Source organism: Papilio polytes, unplaced genomic scaffold (assembly GCF_000836215.1).
Source record: "Papilio polytes unplaced genomic scaffold, Ppol_1.0 DF821544.1, whole genome shotgun sequence".
Taxonomy (NCBI): domain Eukaryota; kingdom Metazoa; phylum Arthropoda; class Insecta; order Lepidoptera; family Papilionidae; genus Papilio; species Papilio polytes.
Window position 1 is genome coordinate 490,607 of NW_013527660.1, and position 18,165 is coordinate 508,771.

The 18,165-nt window shown below is 36.5% G+C and overlaps 1 protein-coding gene across 2 annotated transcripts in view; it reads right to left on the reverse strand.

Moving 5' to 3' along the window:
- Positions 1 to 2,684: 2,684 nt before the first annotated feature.
- LOC106108401 (potassium voltage-gated channel protein Shaker) overlaps positions 2,685 to 18,165 on the reverse strand; it is a 105,767-nt gene continuing 90,286 nt past the window's right edge. Inside the window, exons 3-11 of one of the 2 annotated variants that reach the window (XM_013289562.1) lie at positions 17,057 to 17,160; positions 16,796 to 16,957; positions 16,067 to 16,710; positions 15,079 to 15,208; positions 13,359 to 13,564; positions 11,316 to 11,539; positions 10,749 to 11,073; positions 9,983 to 10,021; positions 2,685 to 8,128 (exon numbers count right to left, since the gene is read on the reverse strand). In XM_013289562.1, coding sequence (XP_013145016.1) covers positions 10,756 to 11,073; positions 11,316 to 11,539; positions 13,359 to 13,564; positions 15,079 to 15,208; positions 16,067 to 16,710; positions 16,796 to 16,957; positions 17,057 to 17,160 — 1,788 coding nt within the window. In that variant the 3' untranslated portion in view covers positions 2,685 to 8,128; positions 9,983 to 10,021; positions 10,749 to 10,755. Of the gene's footprint in view, positions 8,129 to 9,982; positions 11,074 to 11,315; positions 11,540 to 13,358; positions 13,565 to 15,078; positions 15,209 to 16,066; positions 16,711 to 16,795; positions 16,958 to 17,056; positions 17,161 to 18,165 lie in introns of both variants that reach the window. The other variant, XR_001225936.1, reaches the window with a different exon arrangement.

Below are 18,165 nucleotides of genomic sequence, written 5' to 3' on the forward strand. Positions count from 1 at the left end.
ATGCCTACTCTATATATATTCTTTAATCTCTCTGTTTTAAATAGAAATATGATTATGAAAAAAACATTTACATACTGTGTAAAGTTTTACTTTATTGGATTAGCTTAAATGGGTGTCAATTATTTTTTAAACATTTTTAATGGCTGTTCATATGGGCTTCCATATTTTATTTTTTAAAATTAAAACAATAATTTTAAATCGCTGTAAATGGATGACTTAGGTTTAATCAGTATATTTAGTAGTGATTTTATTAAATAATTGTGTGATACAAGACGGATCATTCTCAGTCATCATATTTTTCGTAGGTTAAATTTTTTAATTTGTATAAAATTTGTTTTTAAAATGTTTCCTAGCATTGTTCTCAGGGAATGTACAAACAAAAATTATAACAACGGTCTCCAGTCAATCGACATTTGAAAAAATAAAAAAAAAACAATAAAAAACCGTGTATTTTTCTACTATACAAAAGAATGTCAATAAAATTGTACGTTTTTCTTTAAGAATTTTAGTTCAAAGATTATAAGGCACTTTAGTTTACCATATTAGAATTTACAGATAAAATGGGGGAGGAAACATCGATCATAATTTGGTAGATCGGCCTTGGAAAGTGGAGCCACCTATTGGTGGCTTTTATTGAAGACAAAAATGAACTTGAAGAATTGTATCTGTCCCTTTCACTCTTGCCTTGCTGTATTAGCGAAAAACGAAACAATATCAATAATGTTCTTGTTTGATAAGAGATCGCTTGCATCTCCCAAATAATCTAATTTTGTGAGCGTTGTAGAGTTTATTTCCGTGGAAAGACTATTTTAGTATATTTTACATTTAATATATTTCAAACGTTTCGTACTTGGAACATTCAGTAAAAGGAACAAAATGTGTTAAGGGCAAACTAACAAATGGTTACAATGCTATTCCGTGGTCGTAAGCCACAATTTTTACGTTTGATTTTGTATTAGTGAGCATCTACCAAATTATATCGATGTAGCAATTAAGTTTTTTAGTTTAATATTATAAAAATTGTAATTCTCCTTTCTTCTAAATGTTGCTCTTGTACGAAAAACATTGTTTAATTTTATAACATTATCTTTGAGTCTCGGAGTTTGAATGAGATGTTACGATTACGACAGTGGTCAGTGGAAATCGTAGTTAAATCTGGGGTATTAACTAAACTACAGGAGATGAAACAAAACCCACAATGAAACATCAAAGTCACTTTATTGAAATATTTTACAATATTGATTTACAATTTGAAAGAGAAATTAAATAAAAATTAAAGCGTCACAGGTGTAGAAGTACAAGTGACAAAAGCATTAGTTATAGTGGTACATCACAACCTGATATCGCTTACAAGATCTTAATCTAAAACTGGCGGCGCTCAAAAATCACATCAAAAAGTTGCCAGTGTTGCAGCTATCGTTATTCAGTGTTGTAATGCATCGAATATACCTAAACAAAATATAATTATATAAATTATAATAAACTGTAAATTATATTTATAAAATAATCACAATTATTCAGTACAGATTTTGTTTATAATGTTTGATCGTCACATTAATAACCGTGGAATTTTATTGCCGAAACATTCACACAGAATATATCATTGTCCCAGTTTCCCCCGAGATATTGAAAGAGATAACAATATGTTGCTATGTGAATGTGTCGGCATTGGAAACCAACGGTTACTTGGTGGATGTACAGTGAAATTACGTGACGTGTTACACCATGTTGAAATAAAATAGAATATTAGCAAGGAGCAGGCGTTGGTGTATTTACAGACCTTATCGCAAAATAGTTAATCTGCACCCCGGATTTATTACTTCAACTACAATTTTATTCACCTGTTTTAGCTCCTCCAATTTTTTATTGGGTCGTTGGTGAAGGTTTTACGGGGTTTTAAGGTCTGATATTAATATTAACCGGAGATGTCATAAAAGGTACATTTTCCGTAATAACGAAATGGACAAATTGGTTACTCTCCACAATTCTTCAATGTTTTTGATTTCAGATATTAATCAAGTATAGCACATTTGTTAATGGCGGTCACCGACAAAGTATTCAGAATTGGGGATCCTGTCAAGGTGTTGAAGTGCCTCATTACTTTGGGTTTCATTGTCGAAATACCTTTACAGAAATATACTAGTCACTTTTGTCACAAGAGAATTACTGGGATAACTATGATTTTAACATGTGTCACAATAATGGGAACCCACGGTTACTGCCGCTCCTTGCTTGACAATTTTTATAAGCAAATCAATTTTAAAACTATATGTTTCGTTACAAATTTATGTTACGATCATTAATTACAAAGTGCATGTGCTATGTCTTGACGAAATCGGGGATACACGATTCGATGAATTTCGAAAGACATTAAGATGAAACTATATAAAGTTTCCGATTCACTTTGACTTGATCAAATACAATTTGAAGTATTAACTTTGTCAAAGGATATTTTTTGACACAGGTGACTAGTGTGAAAATGAATCTTTGGTGAATTTTCATTTCAATTTGTTATTAACTTCGCCATTTCAAAATGTAATCAGAAACCTGTATAGTTTTTTTAACGTTCTTTGTTTTGTCTTGCCGATCTCATTTATTGTTTTAAATACGTTTATAGTAATGTACAGTTTTTTATAACTGTTTGTCTATCGGCAAGATTGACGCAATAATGGGATCAGTACATCATAAAAAAAAAACTTGTAATATATACGACATTATATTGTATACGAGTTAGAAACGCCTTCGACCAATACATTTAACATCTATCAATATTGGATGGATATTAGTTTAATAAAACATGCTGCAAAAGTTAGGTGATTTCATAAGACCTCATATTTTAGTATACTATTCGAAAAGCTCTTATCATTAGAAAATCTTATTTAAAAATTACGCATAATGACGATGGAAGGCAAAGGTCCGTTGAACCCCAGCCCTTTATCCTAAATTATAAGTAAATTGTTTAAAATTCGAATATGTTAATTTGAATTCAAATGCCTAAGCTCGTTTTAGCAAAACTTCAGCGTATCCAGCACGATTAAATTGGATAAGATTATTTCATGACAAAGACGAGCACGGCTTTCGTCGCGCCGCACCGTATGACGTCACTGCCAAAAACTCCAATGATTATAAGTAGATTTACATTCTTTAAAATTTAATTATTATTATAGGAAGATATATTTAATCACTTAATCGATGCTTAATAGAATAAAAGTGAATTTTGTGTTTATATTCAAATATATTATGAACACGCTTTTACCTGGACGGAGAGGGGACAAGTGATAACGAAAAATTATACCTATTATCAAAGTTAGTCAAAATTTGCGGAACTTTTTGTAGAAAAGCGAATTGACGCTTTTTTTTATTGTAATTTACTGTTTAAGTTATAGTTAAAAAAATGTAATCGAATTATGATATAAGCTGTTTAATGATAATTAAATCGAGTAACGTAAGATGCTGATCCCATTTGCGTTTCGGAATTCATACGATCGTGCTTCCCTGCGCTCTCCGAGTGTGCACTCGCAAACAAAACAAAGTACACGAAATACGTACGCTACATAGCATCTGCCAATAACGTCTGCAAACATCCCCTAACTATACATAGTGAGACAAATTAAATTTACATAGTTACTGTTGATCCTAAAGACCATATTACATATAGCCGATAAGTCAAAAGTAATATCGTCAGACTTTACATATTAATTTTTTTGCCAATTCCACCCTAACTAAAAAATATTACTCGAATAGAAGTATATGTGTTTCCATCAACATAAACTATGTAGTAAACAACTAAGTAATGGCAAGTTTATCAAAGAAACAGTAAAGAATGAAAACTCAAAACAAGATTCTCTTAGAAGGTTAGCTGGCTACATGATTACACAGTTACATATATTGTTATTACTAAATCTAATAATTCCCACTACACTTTTAACATGAAATCCCATGACTTGTGGAAACTTGATCGTAGCAAGTTGTCAGACATTTCTATGCACAAGGATCTTTATATAGGTATTTAACAAATCTACAAACGAATCGATTGCCTCTATCTTTCATGTTTGTTATGTTTTACAGCGTCTTCATGTGCCTCAAGTGTAGTGATAATTACAGATCGTTTAATATTATAACGGGGTCCTTGATGACTTACCTTTTTAAGACAATCGTAAAGTTTCATGCAATATCAACTAATAATACTGAGTGAAAATCATAATACGCCTTAAACGCGTATACGGCGTATCTAAAATTTTGGCCAACATGAGTAATTCACGATTAATTCTAAATATCTCATGTATATTTCATCGAAGCCGAAGCAAAACCGTACTCTTTATTGAAATTTATTGAGAAATCTAGTGGCATTTGCTATTTTTTTTACTCAGTGTTTGCTATACAGCAAGATCTTATGACCTCGATATTTTTAATTAACATCGTAGCGATATGTTAGATACCAAACGTTAATTGTTTGTATTCCTATTGTTAGGAAAATACAAAAGTAATAAACAAAATGTAAACTGTCGACAACAATCTACTAAGTAAATGCACATCAACTATGTTCAATTACTTCGAAAGGTTTGAAGAAGGGTTTGATTGTTGCATTGTCGCTAAGTCATCGGGACCCACTTGATTTAAAACAACAAACACCACATGAATTCACTACGATTACAATATGACATCAAATTAATTAACGGTTTACTGCAACAGCCTCGGATACCTGTTTCTAATTTCAATTTCTGAATAATTATTGTGGTACAAATAACGCGCTTGGTTTCATTATTGTATACCAAAGAATCGCAATATTTTCGTAATAGATCCTTTTTAAAATGTCACTGGTTCATCATCAACTGTCCCCTATACACCCTCGCAGGGTCTTATTTGAGCCCCTCAAGGCCCAATCTTGTTTGAGAACAATATACCAAATTCAAGATCATTTGTAATATGATATTGCTTTATGGATTTTGATATTATTTGTCCCACAATAACATCAGTAACTGAAAAAATAATGCTCATTTTACCTGGCCGTAATATAATAACGAATCTGTGTAATTATTGTTTGACAAGATATGTTGTATAGACAACTTTAGAGTGCGTTAACTTCGGGCACACGTAAAAGGTGCATTACTTCCAATAATAACCATTAATTACCATTGACATTTAAACTACATAGTAAAGTACACATATATATTTGAACATCAATAATCAATAAGGAATGTTTAAAGATATTTGCGCAATTAAAATAGATGTATCTAAAATGCTGTGCAGACAAAAGTGTCAATATAATTTGTCACCAAGGCAGTAACCCCTCTTGCTAACTGGGGCTTAGGATGCCACCGTTGGCTGCAGCTCATCCGCTGCCATCCTCTACACGACACCCTGCCCAATGCCGCTGCCCTTCGTCAACCCGGTGTCAGAATATGTCCGAGCGGCCTGACGAAGGCCGTAATAATGTATCTTAATCGTTTGTGACGTTATCATACTTATAATGGAAACGTTATGACACGCATTATATAGTTACATCTATTTACTTTGCCATGCTCCTCTACTTTATAATAGAATCCGCATGAAACGTAAACGAAAAGAGGATTTAGTCTACATTAATTAGTAACTACTGTCCTACTCTAATTTACATATATGAGATAAATATAATGTCTTTTACCTAAATGTTATACGCTATGAAATGTGTATTAATGATATGATGACAATTATTTCAAATGTATTATAACAACTAACACCGATTGATACATTGAAATAAATCTACGATCAGTCCTCTCCACGAAATCGGGTCACAATTATGAGGGCAAATGTAGTGTCGGCTGTCGGGGTTTCGGGTGGCCAAGCCCCAATGCGATGAAATGGCGCGGAAGGTTTATACTTCCAATGTTCATATTGATTTTAAAACTATATGCGTGCGCTGTTGGACGGACCTTTGAACCAATGTTGGCAAAATGTGTACGAAAATATGAACTTAACGCGTTAATGCCACTTAAATATAAAAAGTTATTTATTTAATAAAATGATAAAAATGTTTCCAAAAAGACAATCGCTTGGAATTGGAGCTATAAAGCGTGTCCGGCTTATGCCGGCGTCGATGCTAAAAGGCGACAAGTTTTATTTCTCGGTTGATCAAATTTAACAATTGATCCCTATCGGAGTAAGTCTGATTTAAATATTTGCGAGGTAAAGATTTGGTCTAATGTCTGTATTTTGATTTAGGTACGTCAATCAAGGTAAAGTACAAAATATAAAAGATAAATCAATAATCAATAAGATCCGTTTTGAGCAATGCTGTGTGTATATAGCCCTACATAATTTCCCGTCATATTTTTCCGTCGCAACATTTGTCATTCCAGGTCGTGCACTGCAACTTTAGCCGATCACTCAGAACCTCATTGTAATGAATTGACACGTCGAAACCCCGAGTGATGCATGCTAAAGCTAAAGCACAAGACTTCAAACACAATCATATTACGCTAAGAACACCGAACATTTAACAACAAATATAACATTAAAATCACGTCTTACTGGATATGTCTCTAAGATAATTTTAAAAGTTAATAAACACAGTTCTTTGTCTCAGCGACAGCTCTACATGCATTCGACTGGTGGTGGTGGTGACTGAGAAGGTGGCACAGTACACGGGAGTACAGTGACATTGCGTGCACTCTCTACGCTTACACTTCTGACAACGACTGTACTCGTCAGCTGTGCATAAGTATTACTTCAGTCTTTTAATTTCAGTATGCGATCTCTTGTCTTACTCAATTCTGTCGCTGGCCTAGATGACTCACAACCGTACATACTTTGCTTAATGATTAACATATAGAGATTTATAAACTGATGGACAACATCGATGTTTACGGACTACCTATAAACAGTTCTAGCGCTTGCGCTAGATCCGAGGCTGCTACATTTAACTTTGTGTATATTACTGAATATTGATACATACAGATATTTTACAACATACAACATAAATAACTTATAACTACGATTTTATTTTCCGAGCCTGTGTAACGTTGTAAATGTTTTAATGCGGTACTTACCGCGTCAGGCTCGGAACTGAAAGTCAGATACATTCTAAAACAACATTCTGAGCAACAGAAAGCTACCGCACAAGTTGTACGGTTCAGGTAGGGCCCTATCGGTAGGGCGTACTTTAAGAACCGCATAAGCGAATTAGAGCATCGCGTGCTGTATATGAATAATCGCTCAGCAATGTTGCAAATCAAATGTATCTGTAATTTCAGTAGGACAATTCTAGTGTACTGTTTGCAAAATATGCAAGACATATTGTACCGCTAGCAGTGCCGCATTTTTCTTCTTAGTATCGGCGTGTGGAGGTTAATCCATGTTTAAGTTGTCGTAATAGAGGTTCGCCGCGCCCGCGCCAGGGCGTAGTATGCCTGCCGGCGGGGGGCGATCGTCGCTGCGTCGCGCAGCCTTGCGTCTTTTAACATATATACCATACTCTACATTTACATTTTGAACATTAGTCTATTGCATGTGATTATTTTGAAAACTACGAACAAATGATAAACTAGGCCTATTTCCATTTAACATTGTTTGATTTTTTCTAAATTTACCTTTGTGATTAAATGCAGAAAGTGTTTTAAAGCAATACATAAGCAGACAGTATATATATATTCATATATTTACAATTTTTATAATCTGCCGAAAAGCTGTTTAAGGAAATTTTACGGTATTTTTAAACACTGACGCTAATATCATATTTGATTATAATTTATGACATGTATTTAAACCATTGTTCATGTTCATTACTTCACGGGTACACTGAGGACTAGTACGGCGCTGCGAGGAAGCGGGCGAGCTACATGCGGCTACAAAACGGCTGCCTACACACGTCAGACGGGTTAGCCCGGTACACCAACTCACGCACGCCTGATTGGATATTTGGGTATACCAATTCACGCGCGCCTCACGGGTTAATTGGGTACAGCACTTTTGACGGTTTAGCCGAAAGCCGCTCGCGAGTGCCGAACGTGTATTCCACAGCGTAGAGTTTAGACACGGCAGGCGGGCGGGGAGCGGGGTGAGCGCGCCGCCAGCCGGCCACGCCACACCGACAGCGCCGGCTCCTGCAGCTCAACGAGCTCGTGCGCGCCCTCGCGCCGGCCCGCTTTCTCTGTGAACACATCATGCACGTTGCTGTAGCACTCTCAATATATCCTCTCCAAATGCAGGCCCCTCTGCCTGCTCCTGCATACGTAAAACTATCTTATGGAAACCAGACAGACTAAACACCGCTTTCTATTATTTCATTAGGTGTTTATTAGGTCAATTGTAATTATTATTGCTAGACTGATAATTTAATATAACGTGAATTGAAATTGCATTATGAATAATATTATTTTGTTTGAATAAATTATATTGAATATCAATTTATATGATACTTGTGATAATTTACAATTTAGTTTAGTCTACTGTGACAAGGTAGGATACACATATTTATGCTTTTTCCTTTCTAAATTGTTTTTGTACATAGAGAACAATTACTAAACATAGGATGTAATGCGTTGCAACAAATACCAATAGATCAACAACAACCATACATAGACTACACGGGCGGGAGAGACACGGAGCGGGGACGCAAGCCATGCGCAGCCTGCCACATCCACACGCGGCAGCGGACGTAGGACGAAGGACGGTACAACGATCACATCAGTTGGTACGCCATAGATTACTTATTTTTACTATTTCGAGTACGACAGAATTCTCACCGCGGCCTTACACGAACAACGTCAAGCTGTTGGTGTGCTGTCGGCTGCATTGTCGCTGGTAAAAAATGTTGCCGGCAGCACGCCGACTGCTCGGAGTTGTCACTCTAGACTGCTTGGAGCTATTCGTGTTCAGTAGCCCTTGTTTGTCTTTTCTACTTTTTAGAAGAATGTTAGGCTTTTCATTTTATACATGTTTCTATATGCAAGTTTAAATTGATCTCGTATACCATAGATACAAGAAGATACTTTAATTATTTTTGTAGTTATTATAATTCTGTCGAACTCGATTAACACGCAAGCATAGACGTACCTCTAAGAGCCTGTGATTAACTAAATATAAATCATGCGAGTTTCCGGGTGCATGCTTCTGTTATCAGATAGACACAAAGTTCCTGCTTGAAGTGGTTCAGTTGGAGACCAATTGCCAAACGGTGATGTTGCCAAAGGCTACCCTCCATACGGATGGATCGCCTTTTTACGACCAGTATCAATTTCAACTTATCGAAAAGTTATCAATTTAAATTTTGGAAAGAATAAAATTTTGATAAATAAACGAGATATTGCCAATTCTGGTAACGTGAAAATGTCAATGTTATTCTTCGATTTGAGCATTTGTGGATGTATTGTGAATAGGACGGGCACACAATGGCTAAAGGTTCAACGACCAGGTAACATCAAGAAAAGACACATCGAAAATTTTATATAGAGTATCAACCTCCGACGATTGAAATCATTTAATAATTGTTTCTATCTATTCAAAAGGTAGATTTTAACGAATATAAATAACCAATTAACTGTAATAACGTTTGTTTCGTCGGAGGTTTGTAACTATTAGTATTGATGAAAACGTCTATTTTATTACACATACAAACAATTGAATACAAAATTGCTAATAGTTTTAAAGCTATCGATATGCTAACGATTTCCTAGTTCCCATTAACCAATGATAAGTTTCAATAGACGTTTTCATGACAGGAATATTAAAGAGTTTACTGAAGGACACACTAATTCATAAGTTATTCGGACAACATTGAGATTAGGTCAGGATCGTACGAGAGCTCGCGGGCCCGGTCGTCTTTGTTTGCCAATTGATTGTGCTGACTAGATTGTTCAGTCGTCGTAAATTACATAATTTTGTCAGAGAGGCGGGCGGCTCTCGCGCCTGACGTTTCACAAAAATCACAGCAGTCATGTTCTATGGATCTATGTGAAACGACACCACAAGGGGACATGCATTCTTAATAATCTTTTTGACTTACTCCTCTAATGTCCCGAGTAATGATGTATTTGAACAGAAACTAATAAACAAATAAAAATGCATTAATATTGGGAACATGTATTAACAAATGATTCGAAATGATACCACGGTAAATTATTAGAAAAGTCTAGTGAATCCTCATTTTCGTTATACTATAATAATTAAATGCTTTTACTTAAACTTCATTAACCAATTTACGTCTACTACTTTAAAATAGGCCAACTTCTCTGTAAATCAAACTATAGAAATGGAATCGATGTTATTTTGATTGACGCTTTTGTGCATCAGGAAAATAAGTGAATGTTCATGGTACCAATCTTCTTAAATAATATGAAATACGTGTAACAGATTACCTTGATGATCGACTTGGTAGCAACTTAACATACAATGAAGGTACCCGGCTAGAAATGTTGCGAAGATGGCCAGCTTAGATGAATTGCTGGATCAGGTTTCATTTAAGACAGCGATCAAAAGCTGTGTTCCGGTATGAATGGAGGTTGTTCGTATGATAACACTAGTCTGTGCAGTTGCCGAAGATTTTAGAAATGTACCTGAACTTGAGTGGATAAATAAAAATAAAATCTAATGGTAGGAATTAAGTAACGACTTTTGCTGTGGAGGTGTATTATGTTAAATAAATATACCCTGGATATTCCTGAAATAAGTATATTAGTTGCAAACGTATTTGATTTGAGATTAGCTTGTGATATGTGATAACTTCGCGTTCTATGATTGATAATGTAAGTGTGTGTAGGGTGTCTGCTTACCTAATGGTCAGACATCTGTCTCGATGGCGTCGGGGGCAGCAGAGGCGGAGTGCAGGTTGTTGACGCGCACATTGCACGCAGCGCGGCGGCGCGGGCCCTCGCGCAGCTCGCGGCACTCGCGGTACTCGCATATGTCGCGAGTGTCGCGGGTGTCACGGTTGTCGCGGGGCCTGGCGCCGAGCGAGCGCTCAGGTGCCTGAGCCTGCGCCTGACCCGCAGCCTGGCCCGAAGACTGGCCCGCAGCCTGACCTTGCGCCTGCGACTGCTGCCGCGCCAGCCACTGCGCCTGCGCCTTCTGCTGTTTCTGTACTTGCAGCTGTTGCAGCTATAAAGATACAAATATATTAGTAACTTATAGAATTACTTTATGTGTATGTTGTTATTATTAACTTAAATTACAGCTTTGATATATTTTACCTAAATCCTAATCCGAAGTACTTCATTTTAAGTCATGTTTTGAATATTTATTTAAGCGAACTGACTGCTGACTGTCTGACTGTGCATTGTGAAAATTTTGATAAATATGATACAGCCCAAACTTGACATAATTAAAAGTGTATGTATTACCTGGTTATAGCGAAGAGCGTCCTGGTTTTCGAGGGCAGCGATGTCGTCAGTGTTGCCGGCCTCCATGGCGGCTTGCTGCTCGAGCAACAGGCGCTCCTCCTCACGCAGCCGCGTCAGGTTCTCCTCCAGCTGCGAGTCCGCCACCAGCGCGCTCTCGTCCAGCTCCATCGTGTCCGAAGATGATTCGTCACTCACCGAGGACTTCTTTTGGATCGGGCCTGAAACTACACGCCCCACCAACATGTAGCCTCACAACAGCGCTACAGAGAGCCAACTACGATGTGACAGCGAACTTACAGATTGCAATAACACAAAGAAGAATTAATACTAAACGCAAATATTAAATCCAAGTAAAAAAACGTGCGATCCATATGAGGCATATCAAATTATTGTAAGTTGTAACATACAACAATTTACATTCGCTATCGCATCGCTTCAAACGTTTTTTTCATTAACTTATTATACTATAAAGGTGATTTTTATTTAAAGCTATTAAAGCTAACATCGACATTGAACAATAAAAAAATATACAAGAAATTAAAAGAATATTGTGAATTACTTACAAATCTCCAAGTGCAATGATGGTAGAAAAACGCTAAAAGAAATAAAAAAAAAATAAAGAGGCATACGTTAATTTGCATTTATGGAAATAAACCAAGGAATAAAGAGAACTTCCCATGCTGACCTGATGATGACCAACAGTTGCCTCGTTAACATTTGCAACCGGAAATAATTCATAGCATACATCCGTTACACGTAATACCGGCCTCAATGTAAGAAAGTGTTTCATCCCCTATTACGTAACTCTGCAGGAGTTCGTAGATTTAAATAAAGCCTTTAGAACGTTTGAAAGGCTTCACTTTACACGAGCGACCGTGTCGCAAGGCGTTAAATATTACATGTTGGGTTTCATTTCATAAGGTTTTATCCGCATTTCACTTTTCAATTACCTCTCAGAAATGTTTCAATAACAAATCTTATTTAAAATTATGTTACATTTTTCGACCGTAACTCTAAAAAATAGCTACATCAAAAATGTAATTCATTAGCAAAAATAAAAACTTGTTTATTAATCTTTAAAATTGATACTACTTCTTATCTTAGTCTCATTTATCAAAATTAACTTTGCAAGGAACTGAATATATTATATATCTAGCTATTTTTAAAGCATCCTTTTTAAATGTGCAATCAATTTAAATGTGGGTTTTGATAAAAGTTTAAAATTAAACAAATAACATTCTTTGAGGAATGCTGCTTTAAGTTGCATCTTTTATTTTATCGAAGAAAATAAAAGTCAAACCAGAAGCAAATATGGGGTTCGAATAGAGATATACATAATATTTACAGAATAAAAACCGAATGGAACACACGTGGAAATTGTCAGGTAAAGCGACACTCGAACTAAACTTATGCATACACTTGACGTCAAGTATCATATCACTGGTCAATCATAGAGCAAATGTTAAATATTACCCGATAACGTAAACAAACCGCTTCTACAGTTGGCCAAATATCCAACAAGACAGCAATCAATTAACAGAATTGACTCATTTTTACATTACTTAAACTACTATTTACATCAAAACTGCACTATTTTGCTTCTTAAACCATAATATCACAATGATCGTCTCTGTCGATTAGTTTAAGTCCGCATTACTAAGTAACAGAACGACACTGGCATATAGTCAATGATCACAGTACACTTCATCCTGGTCTTCATCCTTCCCACCTGAAATTACCCAAAAAAAGTAAACGTAAAAGAAAAAAACTAAACATGCAAACTGAAATAATAAGCATTATACAGGTATTATTAAATAAAACTTTACTCTAGAAACAATAAATTAGGAACAATACTAAAAAAGTGTGAACTTGAATCAAAATTACTTCTAACAAAGTTTAAAAAATTAAATCAAATAATGCCAATTAATAAGCACATTTATTGCAATATTTGCCAACTTAGTGTAGGTACACATATGAAACAGACGAAATTCTTTTCGATGCAAAGGAATTCAGCATCATAATGTTTATGACGTATATACGTACTCAGGTAAGGCTCCCCCATAGTACCAGGCAAATAGGGGCAGCTGGTGACATGGTTGAAGTTTTGTGACTGCATCTCCTCCTGATCAGTCTCCCGATGATAGAAGTAATTGAAGTTGGACACGATGACTGGAACGGGCAGCGCAATAGTGAGTACGCCAGCGATCGCACACAGCGACCCCACGATCTTGCCCCACACGCCAACAGGCCTGGTATAATAAAAAATATTGTAAATTTGGTAATTTATCGTCTTATGTACTATGGGAATTGTGCAATCAATAAGCTTTTCTCTGAGAATATTAATTGCGAATGGGGGTTAAATCCTTCTGGGATGAACATGCTTTCCGATCGTACATACCTTTATCGTCCTCCCTTTTCATTCCTTCATTTTAATAAAGTTTATCGGATTCGTAACAGCAATGTACAATATGAAAAAAAATCTATGTTGACCATTCGCGTTTTATCGCAAGCAATACAATATCATACATCATCTTTCACACACGCCAGCATGTTACATGGGATGTAACTTTATAACCTTATCGCTCTGCAATTGAGTTTAACGCTAGCACTGCTGTTATACTTATAGAAGAAGTCATTGTCACAACACATGAGCAGCGAAACACTATTGTAAACATCAAAATTTCGCCTCTTATTCCGGAAACGCGAACCACGCTAGTCATGTAACTTGTGACAAGACTTAAGTAATATTATCGAAGAAAATACGATTTAAACTATTAAACCTAATCATGCACCACCTCTCCACTAATATGGTAACAACATAGGATTGAAATTATTTATCTATCGAAAATGGTGTAAGCAAGTGATCGAGATGCAACGAGGAACAAGCAGTGATAAAAATAGAACATCAATTTTACATAGTAGCATGATCGTGTAAAATTTACCATAGATCCAAATAACTAGGTCGGCAGAGGTTCTGACAGGGCATTCCAAATCAAAAAAGACAGAAACAAACAGTTGGAACAATGTACAGATCACGGAGTACAAAAAGTTGATGCAAGCAAAATAAGTTCAAATGTTTAATTTGAAATTATATCTGGAGCACATAGAAATTATGGTCACCATTTTCGATAAGCTACCAGTTTAACATTTACAACAACTATAACATGGGTGGAAACACGTACATAAATCGTAGCAAAAGCATAACAGAGGATTACAATTACAAACACAAAAGGAACATTCCTTGAGATACATCGACAGGGCCACCTCAACTCGATTCTCCCCATCAGCTTTAGATCTGATTTTAAAAAAGGACAATCGCAGTTAAAGTGTGCTTAAAACATTTAAAGCTATTCATATTTGCTCAAATACGCTTTGGAAAGGGCGATTGTCACACCGACGACAATTGGTGAATTTTTAAGGCAACCAGAGTTATCTATTTATCACCGTAAACTTTTACAATACTGCTTCCATGTAAAATTGAATGTGGTTTCGAAAGGATGATATAAAAAGATAGAAATAAAACAAATAACAAGACAATAACAATCATTTGTAAACGTGCAATAATTTCGTAAAAGAGTGTAAATAAGATGTAACAGTAAGTTCTAAGCGAACCGACGAGTAAATTAAATTAAAGCAAATGGAGTTACACGAAATGGCGAAAAGAAAATAAGAACCGTGTTAAAATGCCGATGGAAAATTGTAGGATAAAATGAAATGACGAGAAGGCGGTTATGAAATTTGGGGTAAAGTCGGTGAATCATACGTCATGTCTCCGTATCCTACGGTCGTCATAGTCACCACCGCCCACCAAAACGCATCTGGTATGGATTTGAAGAAGCTGTTCTCGCTTCCGGCTTCAGCGAAGTACACCGCGGAGGAAAACAGCACCACACCTTTAAGAACAAGCACATCAACGGAGAATACAGAGGGAGATACGATGGAGGGGAGCGATTGCGACGGGCGCGGGGTGGTCGCGCGCCGGTTACCTCATATCGCCATAGCCGACGGTGGTCATCGTTATTACTGCCCACCAAAAGGCATCGGGGATTGAGGAAAAGTTTGTATCGGGGCAGTCTTTGTCCGCGAAAAATACGGCACTGCTGAACACAACCACCCCTGAAAAAATAAAGCACGTTGCGCGTAATGTACGTAATGTACCCCGCAGCGCCTTGTGGATGTCAGCCGCCTCGCCCCGCACCGTTGTCTTCTCTGTGGATCCTTCATTAGTTTAACTGGTGTTATGATTCCAATCGTAACGTGTGAAATACCTTTAATTAAAATGGCGTAGGTGGTATTTTAAGATATGGTTTTATGTTTTATTTTTTCCATTGGAGCGTATATGCTGCTGCTATTTATACAAAATCAAAAGTGATCAATAGTCTTTGCTTTTCCCAGCAAAGTAACTTTGTTTTAATTGTGTATATGTTGATAAATTTGAATAAATTTATGATGAGATGTACCTTAACACGATTGAATAGCTGTTGACGAACAAACGATTCACGATTTTTTATGATTGGCCTATTTCTATTTTTACTAGAGTTGTAATAAACTTACATATTGCGTGTCGTGTAGCGTTCCGTGATTTTTTTAACACACAACTACCAAAGTAATGTTCGGTTATCATAATAAAAAGAATTATCTTATGCGATTAACTTTTATACATATAGTTGTATTTGGTTAAAAAAGAGGTTTTTTCAATGTATCCCATATTGACTACTGGAATGTAGCGTTAACGTATTTTCTGTACTTACCGATGAACAAGAAGAATATTAGAAGTCCGAGTTCCCGCATAGATGCCTTGAGAGTACGTCCAAGGATCTGAAGACCCTTGGAGTGGCGAGACAGTTTAAAGATCCTGAAGACTCGCACCAGGCGAATCACACGGAGTATGGCGAGACTCATAGCTTGGTTGGTGGACTTGTCTTGTGGTGAGACGGGCGCGCGTGGCAAGTTTAAGGTGTCCTCTTCTTCGGCAACGACAGTAGCAAGGGTGATGAAGTAGGGAATAATAGCAATGATATCTATTATATTCATGACGTCTCTGAAGAAATTAAATTTGTTCGGACAAGCTAGGAAGCGCACTATCAACTCGAATGTAAACCAAATTATGCACAAGGTCTCGATGAGGAAGAAGGGATCGGTGATATCGGGCACTTCGTCCTCTTCGATCTTGGTGCCGTTGGTGGTGGTGTTGAAAACTTTGTAGTGCTTGAACTCCGGCAGGGTCTCCAGGCAGAAGATGACAATGGAGAGTAGGATTACGAAAACGGAGATGATGGCCACAACTCGCGCCGCCTGGGAGCTCTCGGGGTACTCAAAGAGCAGCCAGATTTTGCGCTGGCGCTCATTGGCGGGCAGGGGCTTCTCCTCCTCCTTGATGAATCCTTCGTCCTCCCTAGAATGCACAAACCAAATTTAAATCGTGTTTAAGAACTTTTAATGTGTTGCATTAGTCAGAGTTTGTTAATAAAGAATTTTACCGGAATTTGTTGGTAGCTTGTTCACCAAGTTCGTAGAATTTGATTTCTTCAGAGAACACGTCAAGAGGTACATTTACGGGGCGTCGCAAGCGACCTCCGCTTTGGTAGTAATACAGAATGGCGTCGAAAGATGGTCTGTTTCTGTCGAAGAAGTATTCGTTCCTGGAACAATGCAAATATTGTTTGTTGATAGTAACAACTATATTTATTGTATAAACAATTTTTTCTAGTAAAATATCGCAAACATGACTTGTGACTTACCTTAAAGGATCAAAATAGCGTATGCGTCGTGTAGGGTCGCCGAGAAGAGTTTCAGGGAATTGGTTGAGGGTGCGTAGTTGGGTTTCGAACTTAAGTCCGCTTACCTGCGAAGAATTGTAAAAAATATGTAATCTCGCACTATTTATTTTAGTATGCAGAATTAATTCCTCAGAGATCTAATTGCTTTTCATTTAAAACACACATGTAAATATAAATAAAAAAAATAATGGACTTTTAATAGAAAATTCTGAATAAACTCGAACCGATTGGTTGTGGATACGCCGATGTATTAGTCAAATAGGCAAGTCAATATAACATGTTAAGCGGCGCAGTGGCCGGCCTTGGAGATGTTTTTAACAACTATGATAGAATCGTTCGCGTCGGCGCGCCTGTGCGTTGTGACTTGTCACCTGTCAGCGTAGCGCATTAACATTATTTTGCGCCGTTTCTCATGCCAGCCGCAGCTGAATAACCCAACGTTTGATTAAAAATTTCTGGCACTAGATGTCCATATCTTTTTTATCTTCTTTCAAACATTTTGATTGACGTTTTAATACGAATAAACCATAGAAATAGGCCTTGATAATTTGATATTGTGCGTCATAATCAAGAAACTGTATTATTGAAACAGAAAACGTATGTTGGTTCTAATGTCGAATGTCTGTTAAACATTAGAGACTATATGGAACCCTGACTAGTAATTATACTATTGGAATAGTAAGTAATTCATGGCACATACCATACGGGTTTCAAAGCAAGTTAAGCTAACAAGTCCGTTTTAAATTTTATTTTATAGTTATTAAACAAAACTGTTTAAATCAAAGCCTTTTGATTTAATGGCTTTACGAATAAAAGAATACTTCAGTCGGTAAATGAAATAGCAATGAGTTGTATTCGTATTGGATGATTTAATCTCCTTACGTTATAAATAATTGTATAAAAACATATCTAACGTTTCTCAACAAAGTAAAACAGTGAACATACAATTCGTATAAGTTTTTCTTGTTGATAGTGGTAGCGTTTTACTACGCACAGTGATGGCCATTCATCGACGCGTTAAGACATTTAGGAGGCCGAGACTGCGCGCAGAGCTACGCTACACTAACGAG